Here is a 19833-nt window from a genome sequence, read left to right as displayed (position 1 = left end):
CTCTCGTGAAGAGAACGTATCGGTTACCTAACGTAACCTCGGTTCTCTCTAGATGAGGAACAGTATTGCGTAGCCGGCGTGCTTCGCTCCACGGCGACTTTTCGCTTCAGTCAGTGAAAACCAGGGTTCCAGCCTACGAACTACGCTTATATGCACTCTAGTCACGCCCATTTTGGCGGGCTTTGTTGCAGTGAGCGCGGGCGCCTCTCATTGGATCGCGAGTTAAGCCCAAGCTCGTCTATAGGCTGCAGCAGTTGCCGCAGAGCAACCTATGAGCTCGCTAGCTAGCCCGCTCAAGGTCTGCAGCTGCCGCACTGCGTTGACAATGGATACAAAAATTAAGGATCATTTTTTGGCTTCAGTATCTCAGAAAAGATGAATCTTTCCCGTAGCGTAAGCTAGCTTACGCAATACTCGTTCCCTCATCTAGAGAGAACCGAGGTTACGTTAGGTAACCGATACGTTTTGCATGACAGGCATCAATAATCTTGTTTATATTTATGAGAGAGAGAAAAAAACATGTGTATGTGGTTTACAGGGACATTTTACTGTCCCCTTAATTTAAATTGCTTAAAAATCATATTCAATTATGTTTTATTGAAAATGTAAAAATGCATAGAACTTTTTTTGTGAGGGTTAGGTTTAGGGGTTGTGTTAGGGTTAGAGGATAGAATCTATAGTTTGTACAGTATAAAAATCATTATGTCTATGGAGAGTCCTCATAATGATAGGTAGACCAACGTGTGTGTGTGTGTGTGTGTGTGTGTGTGTGTGTGTGCATATATATATATATATATATATATATATATATATTATATATATATATATATATATATAGTAAATCGTTGCATATTTATTCTGCCTTGTATTATATTTAATATGTAAACTTATTAGCTACTTTTGCCATTTAAAAATAATTATGTACAAATAATGTACATATTCCTACATTTCTGTAAATAAAAATGTAAGTTAAAGTAATAATTTCTCAAAAAACTAACCTTTTTGGACATACATAACCGCACCAAATATCCGCAAAAGGATAAAAGACCTGTGTCTTTCAAGCAAGAACCATTTTCCAGGTATTCAACAAATAGCTTCATTATTTGATCCACGCACGAATTTCCCAGTCGTTTGACCTCTTAGTCGGTAACACTGGATTATTAGCACCAGACAAATTATTAATCTCAGCGTCCATTGATTCATCCATTAATTTGGCGATAGTGCTTGATGGTCGCGCGCACGAAGCGCAGTCGATGGCCTGCATGTAAATGAAGCTGTCAGAGACTAACCAATAGGAGTCTGAGTAGTCTTGGTGTGGGTGGGCAATATTCCGCAGGAGGGATGGTGGCGGTGATGTTTCGACCAATCACAGTGAAAAGAGCGGAATATTCTAATGAGCAGAGAACACCTCAATGTACAGCAATATGAGGGAAAGATTCAAAAGTACGATAGCCAAACACTGTCCGAACGCAGAAATATGATTAACATAAACTCGTGTTAGGAAAACACACCAACTCAATGGGAATTTGTCACATTTTAGGTAAACACCCACAATTATAAAAGAAGAAATATATTGCAGGCTCACGAGATCATACTGAAAGATTGATTGCTTTTGTTCTGTTGGGAAGACTCAGTGGACTCTGGATTTCTCTGAACATGGATGGAGAGCGTAGTCGGAATAAAGAGCGTCTCGAGGCCAGTTTGACATGGCTGTGTGAGCTGGAAATGTTAAAGCAGCGGCAGGAGAGTCTGATCATAGGCGCATTGTCTCTCGGGGACATTGTGCCTGGATGCCCGGCGTGGGGTGATGTCGGTCCTGCCCGCAGCAGCAGAGAGCAGGAGCAGCTGACTTTAAGACGACAACTGGTGGGTACAAATAATAGGGTGTATATGTGTGTAAAGTTCTTTTGAAATTCGCTCCAGTAGTTCAGTATCACTATATGGAGTTGTGAATGTACGGAGCATGGGTAAGAAAGTTTAGCCATAGCGAGGAATACGTCTCAAACGCTACACAGATGAACACAGTCAGTCAGTCAGTCAGTCAGTCGAGGCTGTATGAGAAGCCAATCAAGTTGAACACACTACAAAATACTTGTTTTTTAATATGTTTCGTGCGTTTATGTGTTTCCAAGTTTACACTTGAAAACTGCGGGTTTTATTGCGGGTTTTAACATCAAGGATGCCATTAACAGTGGTATCTGTGAAATATAATTAAAGGCACTTCCATTTACAACAAGCGTAATTGGCGCGTTTTGACAGCTGTGATTGATGTGTACATGGAAAAGGAGGCGGGGCCTCCATTCGTTTAACTATCCATTGTTCTTTTCGCATTTCGAGTTTTTATTTATCCCAAGGAACATGTAGAGATTCATACTTTCTTTACATATTGTTCATTACCTATGTTAATTTTCTATTTTTCTCCTTGTTATTAGTTATTTTTTTATAATGGCTAAAATATTTTAATATTTAATATATTATAAATGTTTATATTATATTAAATTACATTGCATTATATTATATTTGCCTGTAGGTTATCATATGTCATGCATGTTGATGATGAACATTCGGAAGTGTGGCTGTTATTTTGTTTTTATTTATTTTACAGCTCTTTAATAGGTTAGTTTACAAAAAATAGAAATTCTCTCATCATTTTCTCACCCTCATGCCATCCCAGATGTATATGATTTTCTGTCTTCTGTTGAACACAAACAAAACATTTAAAAAAAAATATCTCAGCTCTGTAGACCCATAAAATGCAAGTGAATGGTGGCCAGAACTTTGAAGATACAAAAAGCATATAAATGCAGCATAAAAGTAATCCATGTGACTCCAGTTGAAAAATCCATAACTTAAGAAACAATATGATTTGTGTGGGTGAGAAACAGATCAATGTTCATGTCCTTTTTTACCATAAATCTCCATTTCCCCTTTCACCTTCTTTTGTTTTTTTTTTGGTGATATGCATTCTAAATGCATATCACCACCTACTGAGCAGGGAGGAGGATTTATAGTTTAAATGGACTTAAATATTGATCTGTTTCTCGCCCACACCTATCATATTGCCTTTGAAGGTATGGATTTATCCACTGGAGTCGTATTAATTACATTTATGTTGCCTTTATGTGCTTTTTGGTCCTTCAAAGTTCTGGCCACAATTAACTTGAATTGTATGGGACCTACAGAGCTGAAATATTTGTCTAATAATTTTCGCTTGGGTTCAACATAACAAAGAAAGTCATACAGATCTTGGCTTGCATGAGGTTTCTACATGATCTGAGCCTTAAACATTGATTTAATTGCTGTAACTCAATATAGTCAGATTGATTCAGTATGATACTAAATATAATTGGCTTGAAGATCATTTAATTGTATACTTTTAGGTTATCAAAACATGCTTATTCTGTTTACATACATAGTTGCGGAAGTGTGATGTTTAGTCAAGTAATCAACTTTGAGAGCTCATACTCACTCCTGTCTTTTCATTACCTGTCCATCAGTATCACTGCCTCGTAAGTTAGGACCTCACTCACTCTAACTCAGTTTTCAGTAAAGGTGCTGAGAGAAATCAAATAAGCAGCAGTCTCCCTTTCCCCTGAGTTTCTCCCCCCATAGATCAGACAAAAGGGGCATGGAGCGGAATACTAAGTCAGATACTAGCAGGACAGGTTAGTGCGGGAGAGCTCGAGACGCATCACCCAAATGAGCTGTCAGTTTCTCACGTGCTCCGCTTCAGCGGCCACCTCTGAATGAAGAACATTCTTCAATCTGCCAAATTGATGATAGTGGTGCTCACCAAAATCTAATTTGTTAAACCCTTTTAAGATCCCCCAACGAGGTTATATCCAAAACAAGATCCCCCAACGAGGTTATATCCAAAACTCTAATCCATCCATCCATCCATCTCACATACATTAATTAACCTATCAATAAATGTGGTATGGTGTTCACACAGCCCTGTGTGAATAATTTAATTACATATTGATCTTTTAATTATATAATTGCCAATGTAACTGGGGGAAATCCGACATAGATTCTTTAGTATGTTCATTTTTTGTGCAGTGTTTACGACACTGTGGATTCGTTTGCACATCTGGGCAAATACATTCAGGCCCCAAGGTCGCAGTGTTATGTGTGTGCTCTTGTACGAATGTACCACTTTGGTAATGAGTGCAGTTTCGTGATGTAGTTTCTACTATAGGAAAGATGTGTGAAAGTGTATGCTAAAAAAGAGGGGCAGGGCAGTGTGCGCGTGTGTGCGCGTGTGTGCGCGTGTGTGCGCGCGTGTGTGTGTGTGTGTGTGTGTGTGTGTATTTTTCAGCATGTATTTATCTCTTTGTGGGGACCAAATGTCCCCATAAGGATTGTAAAACACGACATTTTTGACAATGTAGGAACATTTTGTCAGTCCACATGAGGAAAACAGCTTATAAATCATACTAAATTATGTTTTTTGAAAATGTAAAAATGCAGAAAGTTTTCTCTCTCTCTCTCTGTGTGTGTGTGTGTGTGTGTGTGTGTGTGTGTGTGTGTGTGTGTGTGTGTGTGTGTGTGTGTGTGTGTGTGTGTGTGTGTGTGGGGCTGGTGGTGGGGTGGTATTATACCCTTTATTATGGAAAATAAACAGAGGAGGAAGGAAACTGAACTTCAAATAGACAAAGTGGTTAAAAGAATGACCCAATTCAAACCACTTTTGGATCATAGACCAGTAAAACATAGCAAAAAAAAAGCATTCTGGCACATGGGCAGGCGTGGAACATGCAGTGGTGCATATAAAACTAATTTTGAGACAACAAACAGGAAAGTTTAAGCTTGTTTTTCTGATTGTTTAGGGGGGAAAAACAACGCTAAATACAAAAATAAATTGCTAATAATATAATTGTGCATTGTTAAAATAACTAATTACAATTATTATTAAATTGTTTAATTTCTATACAATATTTACAATCATATTTAATCAAACTACACAGTGATCACTCTAAGACTTTATAGATATTACAGTTTAATATTTTGTTAATGCATGATTTCCTGTATAGCTGCTTTGAAACGATGTTTTTTGAAAAGTGCTATACAAATAAAAATGACTTGACTTAGCTAAATATATTAGCTTATCAACTTTTAAAAGGGGTTAGATAACACTTCTCATTTCTTTTGTTGCTGATGTCAAAAGCTGCTAATCCAATCAAATTCTATAGTATTTTGGCTCATATGTGTCTCTTGTTAGAAACTAGACAAATTAGGTAGATGCCAACATGGAAAGGTTGCTTGACATCCTCTCCTCCTAAAGCCATAAACAGAACTATGCAAAAAAAAATAATAATAATAATAATTATGATTCAGACTATATTAGATAAAGGTTCACTTGCAATAAGGACAAATGTGCAGACCACAATGTATTTTGTTGGTGATTTTTTAAAGCTAATACTGGCAAACCTTTTTTTGCTTGTTTGTTTTTGTTGAATTTTCTTTACGATTAAAAAAACATTTGGTACTGCATTGATCGCTACTTGATGTCCAATGTAAATTCTGGTTCCTGAAGTAAAATCAGCTGAGGACCACTGATTTAAATGACAGCTTACGCTACAGTATCTTCCTTTCTTCAGTAAATTATTGATGTTCCAGGTTTTCTGCATTTGCTTTCTTACATAACTGCTGCAAGTGGTGCGCACAAACACACACCACACATCAATGACGTGTTCCCACAGAACAAACACACACACACATACTTCATGCTGTCCTTCATGCTGCGCTGGCCATCTCACATCCCTGTTAAGTTACAGTAACATCCAAAAACTCACTTATGAATTCTCCAAATTTGGATGCATGACAAATTATATGCATTCACTTTAATTTACACTGACAAAAAAAAACACTTTTTAGGACTGTAATGCCACTGATAGCCTCTACAACCTTTTAACATAGTTATGATATTGAATTAAGGTGGGATATCTTAGTGCAAAACAATTTTCCATATTACTCTAATGTAATTTCAGCACTGGTCTATTCATATCAGATGATTAATTATTCATGAATTTTAAAGCCTTTTTGGAAAAACGATGCTGTCTCACTAGAACCGACAGATGGTAATTTCTGTGCTCTAAATGACCAAAAGACTTGTCACATTCTAATAGTATTTTATACTTTTACTTTTGTTTGTATGCATGTTATTGGTCACCCATATTGGTTTTAAATCGCTCTCACCCTGATAGCACACGTAGTTCACCCAGATGTCTATTTAATGTGTTTACATTTGGAGGATTACTTTTTTTTAGGTTGTTTGCTCATCTGTAAGACGTCTATAAGACATTTCCTATTTAATGTAATAAAGACATTAATCAGATGTCTTTGGGACATAATTGATTTAAAATGTTAGTAAATCTGATCTTTTTAAGATGTTTAGCAGATGTAATTAGAATGCAATGCTTTCCAATTGAAATGCTCTAAAAAAGATATCTCTTAGACATATGTCTGCTATCTGTGCAGAGTTCACTGTCACCATGTTGTTACCCTGCAGAATCGGCTACAGGGTGCCCCCAGCCTGCTAATGCTGGCACTGCAACAGCAGCTCGGTGAGTTGATTGTGGATACAGGACTCGCATGTGAGCAGAATACAGAGGAGGATTTGGACAGTCCCAGTGCATCTAGTTCAGGTACTCCAGGACGCCAAAAATAATATATTCTTAGTAGTATTTAAAAAAAAATCACAGTTCTGGATAGTTATTACTATGCACAGAATTCTTCCTATTGCTTCCAATATGGGCCTAATCAGACTGAATTAAACAAATTACTGATTGTGATATGGTCATCATCGATATATTGTGCATCTTTAGTTTTGTCTGGAGCTGGTGTTTGTGTTAAGATGTGTCTTGCCATGCAATGGTATATTGTAATTGCTGGCTAATTGCTGTTTATGAATGTGTGCAAAGCATACATCCAAATGAATGATAGAATGTAGGCTACAATATTTGAAAAAACAACCTTTAAAACAAATCTAACTTACCTTCCCTAAGGGTTTTACGACCAGAGTGAGAGTCTGTCTCCACCACTGCATACCTGTTCCACACCAAACCTTGCTGTCTCCTTTCACAGGCCCAGATCAATGGGTGAGTGTGTCCTGTAATCATACCCTACACCAGGGCTCTTCAACTACTTTCTTGCGGGGGCCAGATTGTTCAGATGAAAACTTTGCGGGGGCCAACATTTTTTTAAGTATTCATTTTAGCTAGCACTTTCATTGCAAGGAACATGTTACTTAAAAACACCTTTAATACTGTGCATGTATTCATAATAAAATAGTCACAGGGTATACTGTATATTAAATGATATTTTTTGGGCCATAAGTTCCTTCATAAGATCTGGCTGAAAAATAAATATGACTTACATACTCTTAACTAACAAACAACTTTACTTTTGTCAACTTTACTTAAAATAAAATAAATTATCTTAGCACTATTGTTGACAAATTATGAAAACCGAGGAGGAAAATATTAAAACAATGGTCATAAAGACATGTCATGTCATATTTAAGAATGCATTTAAAAAAAAATAAAAAATTTTTTGGGGGGGGGGGGGATAAAATCTCAATATTCATATTTATGATAATTCCGGTAGCACTTAAAGGCATAATACCACATGTAATCTCCAGATGGGTCTCTGTTATGATTATATCCTTAGCCACGTACACACTGTTTTAGGAGTAAAAACAATATTAAATGCAGAAGCGAATCCCCTAAAATTACCACTGTATGTGTATGAAATACAGGACTTAGTCCCGAACAACTCATAAATTGTGCTTCTTTACCTCAGATTACCCTAAAAATGCAATTATCCCTGCTTGTATAACTATAACGCATGCACATTCTCGAGATGATTGACAGGTGATGTCTGTATCTAAAATGTGATTGGCTCTTTTACCTGTAAGGTGGGACTTCCTTTCAACATTTGTTGACTGTTGGATGCTAGAGCTTCTTGTGTGTTCCAGTTTCTCCAAATCATTTTAATAGCAGTGGCCCATCTGTGCTAACAAGTCTCTGGTTAAACTCACCGTTGATTGCTGAGGCTCTTGCCTGCGACCGCTGAGTTTTGCACAGAGTATCGCTCTGGTATTTCTGATGGTGAGGTAATTTGATAAAAAATCAGTCAGACAAAGATGATTGGTGGGCCGGATTTGGCCCGCAGCCTGCCAATTGACTAACCCTGCCCTGGTGTCACCATCTGTTAATACTCTTATCAGTTCATTCATTCTTACCCTCAATACTATGCATTATTTTAATAAATTATTGCTAAGGCAAACCTATGCTATGGCTAATAGGCTATGCCTATTCTTAGGGTTAGGGGTTTAAAAAATTCCAAAGACATATATATTGAAGCACACATTTAAGCAATGTTTAGAATTAAATGTATTTCTCAAATATGTTTCTAATAAGAGTTATTTGCCCCCATGTGTTGACAGATGCCTACATGCTGGACTGGGAGGCTCATATGAAGTCCCCAATACATGCCACCCTCCCTCGCTCATTTTCTGCCCCATACCCCACTCTAGAGGGTATTGCTGAGGGAACAGAGGAAGAGGAGGATGAAGAAAGCCATCAGTGGACTACAGATCAGATGGTGGAAGTAGGGTCAATGTCTAATGGTAATGGAAGACTTATGCCTATGATTAGCATCACTACTGATGCTGAGGCAGATCCTACAGAGAAGATAGAAGACTGCCCAATGGCAAAAGACATCCAGCAGGCCATGCATACGGAGACGTACATCCTGGGTCTCCTGCAGCGTCAAAACCTCAGATCTACACCAGAACTGGACTCTGATCCCAATCAGTGGCAAAACTTACACACATACCCACCCAGTTACCCTAACTATCCAGACCTTCCACTTGATCAACCAGAATGGCAGAATTGGGAAGATCTCTTAGAGAAAGAGAATGAGAGGGAGGCTCATGAGGAATATTACAGGAACCTTACTAATGTCCAAATTGGACCAACTTTCATGAGCAGTGAGGGGCCAGAATGCTCCTTAGAAATGGATCAAGATAGAGTTGCAGAAGTACTCACCAGCAACGTTGAGTTGGACTCCCCTCTGCATCAACGTAATTACCTTGAACACAAACCTACAAAGCCACAATACATTCACACCTGCTGCAATCATACCTGCACATCTATGTCATCAACTCCAGAGTCTCGTGAGCAACACCAGTCCCTCACTTCTCAAGAGTGGACTCTTCTTCGGCCCTTATTCAGAAGGGGTTCAGAAGAAAGTTGGACATCCGCAGGACATGAACACACCAAGACAACCACCCACTCTCGGTCAGAAAACAGTGACCTCTCTCGAGGAAGGGCCGCCCAACCTGAGCACAAATACTTTACAGTGGGACGAGACATGGGCAGTCACCGCAGTAACGACTTTTACCCATCGAGTCAGCGCCTCTGGTGCTCCTCGTCAGATCTCAGTCAAGAGGAGGAGGAGGGAATATCTAGAGAGAAGGCTTGTGAGCTCAAACATAATTGTTTACCTGTTCACAGCCTCAAACATGCCTGTATTAAGTTCAAGGAGCAGGACCATAGGTTTGGGAAGGGGTTGGAGGCAGGTATTGCACCAACCAATGGTTCAAACTCCAGTCTAAGTGAAACTTTCTCCCCAGGGACCAGTTCGGTGTCTAGTGACTCAGATGAGAGTGGAGGGCTGGTCTGGCCACAGCAGTTGCCCCCTTTTTTGCCTCCTCCCTCCTCACAGAACCCCTCCAATGCTGTGGTCAAGATTAAAGCCTCGCATGCACTCAAAAAGAAGATCATGCGTTTTCGCTCAGGCTCGCTCAAACTTATGACCACTGTCTGAGTCTGGCAACCCCATATACTGTAGATCAGGTTTAAGAAAATCTCTGCCCTTTTCTTGGCACATGCTGAAATGTTTTGGATACATTTTTTTACAGTTTTAGAAGAGTGCTCGATCTTATTTGAAGGATAAGTTAAAGTTGTATACCACCATTCATCAAAAACTTTGGTGTTAGCATTTGTTCACATCATTATGTTACTTTAAGTTATGATTTGTAGCCCAACCTCAACTTTGACCCCATCTGCACCTGGTGTTAAGATGTGTTTCGGGTGATCCTATCACAAGTGTTCAGCGATCCTTTAAGTGACCAGGTCTAAACAACGATTTGTCTCGCCTGACCACATGTGATCGGATCACCCGAGATGCATCTAATGCTGCCTTCATGTGCTATCAGAATTATCATACTTCCCACATTGAGTTCAAGTGTACTCTCCTCTGCCATGTTGAAAGTTTAGGATTCCTCCCATCTCGTAAACTGAAACAGAGTTTCCCAGTCGTAAGTATGACTTGAGGGGTTGTGCATGTGTTACTTCCAAGTGGAAAACTCGTATTTATGATAATTCCGATAGCAATAAAGGCAGCATAATACCAGATGTAAACATGTTCAAATCAAATCAAATCACTTTATTGTCACTAAACCATATACACAAGTGCAATATTGGGTGAAAGTCTTAAGTGCAGTTCCAAGCAACATTGCATTATGCCAATTACAATAAACATCTGATTTACACATAGCACAGTTTACACAACACAATGTACAGTATAAACTAAATAAGAAGCCTGTATACAATCAAAATAATATACAATATACAGTATACACAAAATAAGAAGACTGCATATAATACAAATACACTATACACCCCACCCCCATGTAATCAGTGGAAATAAATATGTAGTATTGTGTTGACTTTCAGCTGTTGGTTGATAGTCAGTTGCCATTGTGTTATTAAGAGAAGTATAAAATGTGAGTCCAGTCTGAGGCTTAAAAAAGTGCAGTGCGGATATATGTATTGTGAATGATCAAGAGTTCAAAATCGGATTTCTTGGGGGAAGAAGCTGTCATGAAATCAGCTGGTGCGGGTAATGAAGCTGCTATACCACCTGCCTGATGGTAGCTGTGAGAGCAGCCCATGGCTCGGGTGGCTGGAGTCCCTGATGATCCTCAGAGATTTTTTCACACAGCGCCTGGTATAGATAACGTTGGAGAGAGACAGACTAGAGTCTAGTCACATTTTCCTTTGCACAGTGAAATTATGTTGGCAAAATACAGTAGTTTCGATGGGAATCATGTTTCTCCTGATTGACTACTGATGGCGAAGAATTTCACTTTAAATTGCAAGTTTAAACAAAAACATTAGCCCATGTCTTCTTCACATGTAGAGTTACGCAGTGCAAAGGTCAATGTGATCACACTCTCAGAAAGGAAATGACAGCCGTATTTGGCCACACTGTATATGTGGGAATATTCCATATTATATCTTCCAATGGGAATATGGCTTTTACATTTTTTTTTATCAAGCAAACAATTTTTTTAGCAAGATTTTTTCTCTTTAATGACTACACAGAACTTATACCTGAATTAAACCATTTTAACTCTACCCTGCTGCTGCTGCTGATGCTGTTGTATGTTGTCCACAGTTAATGCAGAATGGGAAGTCAGTTCCACATGATACTGTATGAATGCACATCTTTTTGCCTTGTTTATGTAAATTACTGTTAGTAAATTAGGTGCCCTCATGAGCTAATTGAAGCATAAAAGGTGTCACCTGTATTTAATTCTCATAAGAGCAGCATTTGAATGAGGGAAATTTACACAGATCAACTCACACGCATATATGACAGGATTGCTAGGGTAATTCAGGCATGCTTATTAGTACTATGTAGCACTTTACCTGCTATGTCCTAGGTGATTTCTCTAGTTTACACATCACATGGGTTGTCTAATGATGTCAGAATTAGACAAGACTTAAGTCAGCTTGAATAATTCATATTTAATAGCATGTTTGTTCAAAAGATTTGTAGTATCCCTACTGCAATTTTTGACATGTATAATAACTAATTAGTATTTATACTTTGATTAAAAAAAATATATATATATATCTTGTAGGTTCTTCATTAGCACCACCTAGTGTTTTGGAGAACAAAAATATTTGCTTTACTTGCTGCTGCCTAGCACATTGATAATAGCAAAGATAAGGGCACTTTACCTGGCTGTGCCTGACATGTGAAGTGGACACACCTGTAAAAATTTTCCAGTGTGAAATATATCTTATAAATTGCCTTGCCTGCATGTAATATTTCACCACCTTTGATCTCTCTGCTGCAGTGTATTTTAGTGATTTAGTGATGTTATAATCTTTGAAAATGTTTCTGTTCATTGCATGTTGTTGTAAACTCCTTTGAACTCATTCATGTGTTTGTTTTTCTTTATATATTTAATCTGGTTTTATATCTGTATAGTAAACATGGTTACACTTCAGTCACTCACTCGACGTTGTGTCGATGTAGTGACACTAGGGGTCTCTCTTGAGAGCCTCAGTTACCTCTTATCTTTGAGAAAAGGCCAATGAGAGTTGGCTAACAGAATTTTAATGATCCTCCCCCAGACATACAGGTATAAAAGGAGGGAATAATGCATCTGTTCAGACAGATTTTTTCTTTGGAGCCTAGCTGGTTGTGTTTCAGCTAGCTGAGTAAAACCCACTTCTGTTCCCCTCACCTCTAAAAGAGAATACACTGTTGGATAATATGGTGCATTTCAGCGTCTTTTCTCTTCTTCTGCACGCCAATGCAGACTACGCCCCTGAGCGCTTCGACAGCCCTCTAAAAGAGTATATATTTTCCTAAAAGAGTAAACACACTGACATTGAACATCTTTTTAAAGATGCGTATTTTTCAAGATGCCCTTCCGTCTTTGTGTCATTCCTGGATGCGGTCGTTGCCACAGGAGCTGCCTCTCGTGTATGGGCAGAGATCACACAGAGGCAGCGTTCTCACTGCGAGAACGTGACCATGGCAACGTTACGGTCGCAGCTCTCCTTCTTCCGAGGGAAAACTCTAGCCGCTCACAAAGGGAAGTGGGCATTCGCATACTCAACTACCTCGACAACTGGTTAATCTTAGCACACTCTCGACATTTGGTCTGTGCGCACATGGACCTGCTGCTCAAGCACCTCAGCCGTTAGGGATTTGGGACTCTCCCGGTTCAGAGCATCTCTTATCTCGGCATGGAGTTATACTCAGTCTCAATGACAGCGTGCCTCACGAGCGAGCTGAACGGTGCTGAGTTCGTTCAGACCGGGCACAGCGTTTCCACTGAAAAAAATTCAGAGGCTCCTAGGGCATATGGCATCCTCAATGATGGTCGCGCCGCTCGGGTTGATGCATATGAGACCGCTTCAGCACTGGCCTCAGACTCGAGTTCCGAGATGGGCATGGCGCCACGACACACACCATGAGATCCTCACCCTTTCCTGCCGTCACTTATTCAGCCTTTGGACAGACCTCTGTTTTCTACGGACAGGAGTCAACCTATAGCAGGTGTCCAGTTGGGCAGGGGCACCATGTGCAAGGGGCACACAGCTGTGACTCCTGGATGGGGCCCTGGCTTGGTTGGCACAACAACTGTCTTGAGTTGCTGGCTGTATTTCTTTCCCTGCGCAGATTTCTGCTGCTCATCCGCAGCAAGTATGTGTTGATTCGCTTACACAACACAGTGACACTAGATTATATAAATCGCCAGGGTGCCGTTCACTCTCGTCGCAACTCACCCGTCATCTCCTCCTTTGGAGTCAGCTGCGGCTGAGGTTGCTGCATTCCACTCATATCCCGGGCAACCTAAACACCACAGCGTACACGAGGTCATGTCAGGTAACGCTGAGTCGAGAGTGGAGACTCCACCCTCAGGTGGTCTAGCTGATTTGGGCTCGGTTCGGCAGAGCGCAGGTAGATCTGTTTGCCTCCCAAGATTTCACCCACTGCCCGCTCTGGTACTCTCTGACCCACTCGGCATAGATGCGCTGGCACACAGCTGGCCCCGGGGGCTGCGCAAATACACATTTTCCCCAGTGATCCTACTTGCACAAGTCCTGTACAAGGTCAGGGAGTTCGAGGAACAAGTCATTCTCGTGGTCCCCAACTGGCCCACTTGGACTTGGCTTTCGGACTGTCGCACTCCTCGCGACAGCACCTCTCTGGCAAATTTCCCTGAGAAAGGTCCTTCCTACTCTGGGATGGGGGACCCTCTGGCTTCTGCGCACCTCTGGCCCTTGGATGGGATGTGGAAGTTCTAAACGGTCTACACCAGCTGTCATAGACACGATCACTCAAGCCACAGCTCCCTCTACCAGGCAGCCTTATGCCTAAATTATACAAAAAATTGGTGTTCTTCCCTATCTAAAGACCCATAGAGCTGCGCAGTCGGGTCAGTGCTCTCATTCCTGCTGCATATGGGCAGGGAAACACCCAATTCCTTTGCAAGATTTTACAATCCCTGGGTTGAGCCAGTCTCGTCCCGTGTTTTGATAGGTCGAACACGTAGAATTCGGTAATACGGTGACAACAGCTGGCCGGGTGTCTCGCTTGTGCATAGTGCCTTTCCCCTCCCCTGAGTTGAAGACGTGTGCTCTACTCCCGCTGTCAAGTCCACAAGTCAGGGACCCTGGGTGTCCTTCCTCCCTAGCCCTCTGGCTCTGATCTCAGCAGAGGAAGTTCACAGCCAGACCAAATGCAGGCACCGACTTGCCTGCACTGGAGTAGGTACTCCACAGGTTCTGATAATTCCAATATCTCTTGTCTTGATGAATTTTTCATGGTATGGTCCCCCTGTCGGCGGACCCACATCTCCCTTGGATAGAGATCCCTCAGCCCCCCAGTCACTGTGTTTGTAGAGCTCCTCCCTGTCGAGGCAGGACCTAACACCGCACCACTTCCATGTGTGGCTGGTAAGCCCATGTGACGTATTTGCCACATGTTAACCTTCCCTGTTGGGTAGGATGTGGTCTCCATGGGGTCTTTTCCCCCTGAAAGATAAGAGGTAACCGAGACTCTCAAGAGAGACCCCTAGTGTCACTACATCGACACAATGTCTCGTTCCCTCTATCAGGGAACGGCGGTTATGAAAGTAACCAAGACGATTTCTGTGAAAATGAATGTCCTGTATCTATAGGTGACAAAACAAATTTGACGGCAAAAGTTTTCACCTGGGTGTTCACGGCCCCTGGGGGGTTAACCCTTATGCTGTGTTCCTGTCATGTTTAACCGGATTATTTTTCTTTTTGTTCTTATAATATTTTTGTTTTACTGAATCCAGAGGTTCTCAAATTTATTTGGTCACACCCCCCTTTGAAACATCAAAAACTTTATGTCTATGTTATATGTATGTTTTAGGAAGTAATAAGGAATAACACAACAAAAAGACACTCCTGTTTATTACATTTATTTGTGTCAGTGGGAATTTCATACACTAATACCCAATGCAGTTTGGTCTCTGGGTTAATCAAATTTGCTCATTGTATTCTACTAATTGAGCCCTTTCCAAATATATAAAACACATGGCTATCTCATCTTTTTTATGGTTCTACCAACTCTGAATATAATTGTTGTGGCATTGACATTTACAATTACAAAACCTTTCATAATTACTAAAAAAGAAGTTGATAAAAAGATCTAATGCAATATCGTATGATAATATATGGAATATGAGAGATTTATAATCTTATTGGGATGGTCATTTTTGAAAGCTCTTCTAATATATATATATATATATATATATATATAATACCTAAAGGATTATTAGGAACACCTGTTCAATTTCTCATTAATGCAATTATCTAATCAACCAATCACATGGCAGTTGCTTCAATGCATTTAGGGGTGTGGTCCTGGTCAAGACAATCTCCTGAACTCCAAACTGAATGTCAGAATGGGAAAGAAAAGTGATTTAAGCAATTTTGAGCGTGGCATGGTTGTTGGTGCCAGACGGGCCGGTCTGAGTATTTCACAATCTGCTCAGTTACTGGGATTTTCACGCACAACCATTTCTAGGGTTTACAAAGAATGGTGTGAAAAGGGAAAAACATCCAGTACGCGGCAGTCCTGTGGGCGAAAAATGCCTTGTTGATGCTAGAGGTCAGGGGAGAATGGGCCGACTGATTCAAGCTGATAGAAGAGCAACTTTGCCTGAAATAACCACTTGTTACAACCAAGGTATGCAGAAAAGCATTTGTGAAGCCACAACACGCACAACCTTGAGGCGGATGGGCAGCAGAAGACCCCACCAGGTACCACTCATCTCCACTACAAATAGGAAAAAGAGGCTACAATTTGCAAGAGCTCACCAAAATTGGACAGTTGAAGACTGGAAAAATGTTGCCTGGTCTGATGAGTCTCGATTTCTGTTGAGACATTCAGATGGTAGAGTCAGAATTTGGCGTAAACAGAATGAGAACATGGATCCATCATGCCTTGTTACCACTGTGCAGGCTGGTGGTGGTGGTGTAATGGTGTGGGGGATGTTTTCTTGGCACACTTTAGGCCCCTTAGTGCCAATTGGGCATCGTTTAAATGCCACGGCCTACCTGAGCATTGTTTCTGACCATGTCCATCCCTTTATGGCCACCATGTACCCATCCTCTGATGGCTACTTCCAGCAGGATAATGCACCATGTCACAAAGGTCGAATCATTTCAAATTGGTTTCTTGAACATGACAATGAGTTCACTGTACTAAAATGGCCCCCACAGTCACCAGATCTCAACCCAATAGAGCATCTTTGGGATGTGGTGGAACGGGAGCTTCGTGCCCTGGATGTGCATCCCATCAACTGCAAGATGCTATCCTATCAATATGGGCCAACATTTCTAAAGAATGCTTTCAGCACCTTGTTGAATCAATGCCACGTAGAATTAAGGCAGTTCTGAAGGCAAAAGGGGGTCAAAAACAGTATTAGTATGGTGTTCCTAATAATCCTTTAGGTGAGTGTATAGGGGTGGAAATAGTTCTGAAAAATTATACTCAAGTAGAAGTACTGTTACTTCCTTAAAAAGTTAGTGTGAGTAGTGTAAAATTAGCTGTCCTAAAAACTACTCAAGTAAGGGTAAAAGAGTAGCTCATTTTAAAGTACTCCTGAGTAGTGAGTATTGAGTACTGAGTTGCAAAGCCTATGCCCCATTATAATGAAAACTGTATGCCAACTTTTAAAATACATCACTTATCTATGATAAACACTACATTAATCTAATTCCAAAAAAATAAAAGGGCAACATGATTACAGAAATTAATAGATTAAAAATGTAATTTCAGTACACTGATCACCATTTTAAATCATAATGTATGAAACAATTACATTAAAATCAGTTTATGTGTAGGGTCTAAATTTCCCTTAATGACGACAGAGCAAGTTATTGTTGTGCATAAAATATGTTCAAAACAGTGCAAGCAAGTAGGGTCACTTGAGGAAGTGTAGGAAAATTTGTTTGGTACAGGGGCTACATCAGGCTTAAACTTTTACCCAAAAACGAAAATTCTCCCATCATTTACTCACACTCATGCCCTCCTATATGACTTTATTTCTTCTGCAGAACACAAATTAAGACTTTTAGAGGAATATCTCAGCTTTTTTTGGTCCATACAATGTAAGTGAATCAATGCCAAACTTTTGAAGCTCCTCATATCACATAAGTCAGCATAAAAGTAGTCTAATCCATGTGCCTCCAGTGGTTAAATACATGTCTTCAGAATAGGATTCTGCATGATTCTATATGATAGGTTGGGTGAGAAACAGATCAATATTTAATTCCTTTTTTACTATTAATTCTCCTCTCTGCTCAGTCAATCTCCACTTTAAATTTCATATTGTTCTTCTTGTGTTTTTGATGATTCACATTCTTCATGCATATCGCCACCTACTGGACAGAGAGAAGAATTTCTAGCAAAAATATCACTTCTGAAGTTGTATGGATTTCTGCCTTTGTGCTTTTTGAGCATCAAAATTCTGGCACCCATTCACTTGCTTTGAAAGGACCTACAGAACTGAAATATATTTCTAAAAATCTTAATTTGTGTTGTTCTAAAAAACGAAAGTCATACAAATCTGGGATGGCATGAGGGTGAGTAAATGATAAGATAATTGTATAATTTTTACTTTAAGAAGTACATGGGGGGGCCACATTGAACTCCTTTTGAGATACAATGTTCTGCACTGACTTAGTAATTTTATCTTTTAAGCCAAGAAATAGTTGTATTCTCATTCTAATGCATGATGCACAATTTTCTTTGTGACAGGTCCAATATTCTGCCTGAAGTATTGCTCTGCAAGGGTTGATACTTTTTATATTTATAAAGGCTAAGCATAATTATAAATTATTTTATCATCTCTACTTTCCTGGTAGTTTATTATACCAATTAACACACTCTCAACCTCAGGGGTCAGTATTATTAAAATATGACAATATTAAAAGAATATATATATATATATATTAACAATGCCACTGTTTGATTCTAATACAAGAATACTTTTAAAGCTACTAAAGATATTAAGCCAAAGGCAGTTTGTTATTAATCAACTTGTTATGGTTGTTGATTTTTAATGACATACTAGACTGGTCTTTTCGGTTACACTTCATGTCAGACATTTTGGTACAAATACTCTTTTTGTCCCACTGTTTACGTTCACTTTAGACATAAATGACTGCATTTACATGAATGCCTCATAAAGACGGGTATTGGCAGAATTATAAAATGTACAGTATTTGACCGTTTAGGTGCATACACGCAATAGCGCTCTCGGAAAAAATGCACATGTAAAGCGTACAAACATAAGCTGCCTATCAATCAAACAGCGCATAACTACAGACGCCAGGAAATAAAAAGTCAATATTTTATCTATATCAAACAACCAGTGGTGCTCTTGCCATCGCGATTGATGTAATGAACACCCCTAGTCTAGATGTAGAACATAGACTAAGTATAGAAAATACTCAAAAGTTTATCATCGATATCGAGGACATCTCTCTCTTTTTTCCCCGATAAACATAGAGAAAGTTTTATTGCCCAGCCCTATTGATAACATTGCATTAATCTCTCACAGCAACCCAATAATCTCAGTGATATATAGCTAAATTACACATAGAATCTTGTAATCAGAAATATGAAAGTTACCTCAATATGTTTCTTCAAATTAGAGGCAGGATTAATGCTGATATCTGGCTTGAGCAAGCTAAACTTTCATGACACGATCAAGCAATTGGCCTTTTTCCCTGTCAGGTGCGGCTGTGGATGTTCAGGTGTTGAACTGTGCTTGAGGCATCCTCCACATCCATAACAGTTGGAGCCCAATCTATACAGCTGCTGTTCAAGTTTTTGTGTGATTGATTATGACTGGAGTGATCTGACGGGAGTCATGAGACTCTCCATAGCCAGACGTTGATGGAAAACAACAAAATCAGGACAGGGAAGTAGCGATAACAGAGGCAGATAACAGATACAATTCCTTGGAAAAACTACTTAACATGAGTATTTTTAATTAGTTACTATACACCCCTATATATATATATATATATATATATATATATATATATATATATATATATATATATATATATATATATATTCAATGTATATTTCTGAGATGTGATTAACATTTTATATAGCTTTATTCTAAAAATAAAAAGCTAGTAATTTGAGCAACTAGTTCAACATAAGTTTAGCTAAATTTAATAATATTTGTCTAAGGTTATTAATGAAAGTTACTGTAAAGTGCTAAAATCTTTTTTATATTGGCGGTCCCAGGGTTTGCTCTTGGCTAAGAGTCTTATTTGGGGGGCCCTTGGTCCTGGGCAGAATGAAAAGTGGATGCAATGCCACACACAAATGTCACCCTTTCAGAGTGGAAAGAATCATCATAAGGGCCCAGCCTAGTTACATGAATGTGTACCAGAAACAACACTAAATCGATTATATCCACAAGTGAATTATATTTATACTTCTACTGTAAATGCAAGT

The 19833-nt window shown here is 39.5% G+C and overlaps 1 protein-coding gene across 1 annotated transcript; it reads left to right on the top strand.

The window, feature by feature from the left end:
- Positions 1 to 1656: 1656 nt before the first annotated feature.
- Positions 1657 to 10060, top strand: LOC127661568 (dapper homolog 3-like). Its single transcript, XM_052152330.1, has 4 exons — positions 1657 to 1866; positions 6512 to 6647; positions 7008 to 7100; positions 8450 to 10060. The coding sequence occupies exons 1-4, from the start codon at positions 1657 to 1659 to the stop codon at positions 9832 to 9834; spliced, it is 1824 nt and encodes a 607-aa protein (XP_052008290.1). The 3' UTR covers positions 9835 to 10060.
- The last annotated feature ends 9773 nt before the right edge of the window (positions 10061 to 19833 follow it).

The sequence above is a fragment of the Xyrauchen texanus genome, chromosome 21, assembly GCF_025860055.1.
Source record: "Xyrauchen texanus isolate HMW12.3.18 chromosome 21, RBS_HiC_50CHRs, whole genome shotgun sequence".
Classification (NCBI taxonomy): Eukaryota; Metazoa; Chordata; class Actinopteri; order Cypriniformes; family Catostomidae; genus Xyrauchen; species Xyrauchen texanus.
Note: the sequence above shows the minus strand (reverse complement) of the source record. Positions and strands in the feature narration are given on the sequence as shown.

What these genes read in the sequence shown, in the direction of transcription:
- LOC127661568 (XM_052152330.1), top strand. Translation starts at nt 1,657, where the DNA reads ATGGATGGAGAGCGTAGTCGGAATAAAGAGCGTCTCGAGGCCAGTTTG. An exon ending in TGACTTTAAGACGACAACTG is followed by an intron (nt 1,867 to 6,511) that starts GTGGGTACAAAT and finishes GTTACCCTGCAG; the next exon opens with AATCGGCTACAGGGTGCCCC. An exon ending in TCACAGGCCCAGATCAATGG is followed by an intron (nt 7,101 to 8,449) that starts GTGAGTGTGTCC and finishes ATGTGTTGACAG; the next exon opens with ATGCCTACATGCTGGACTGG.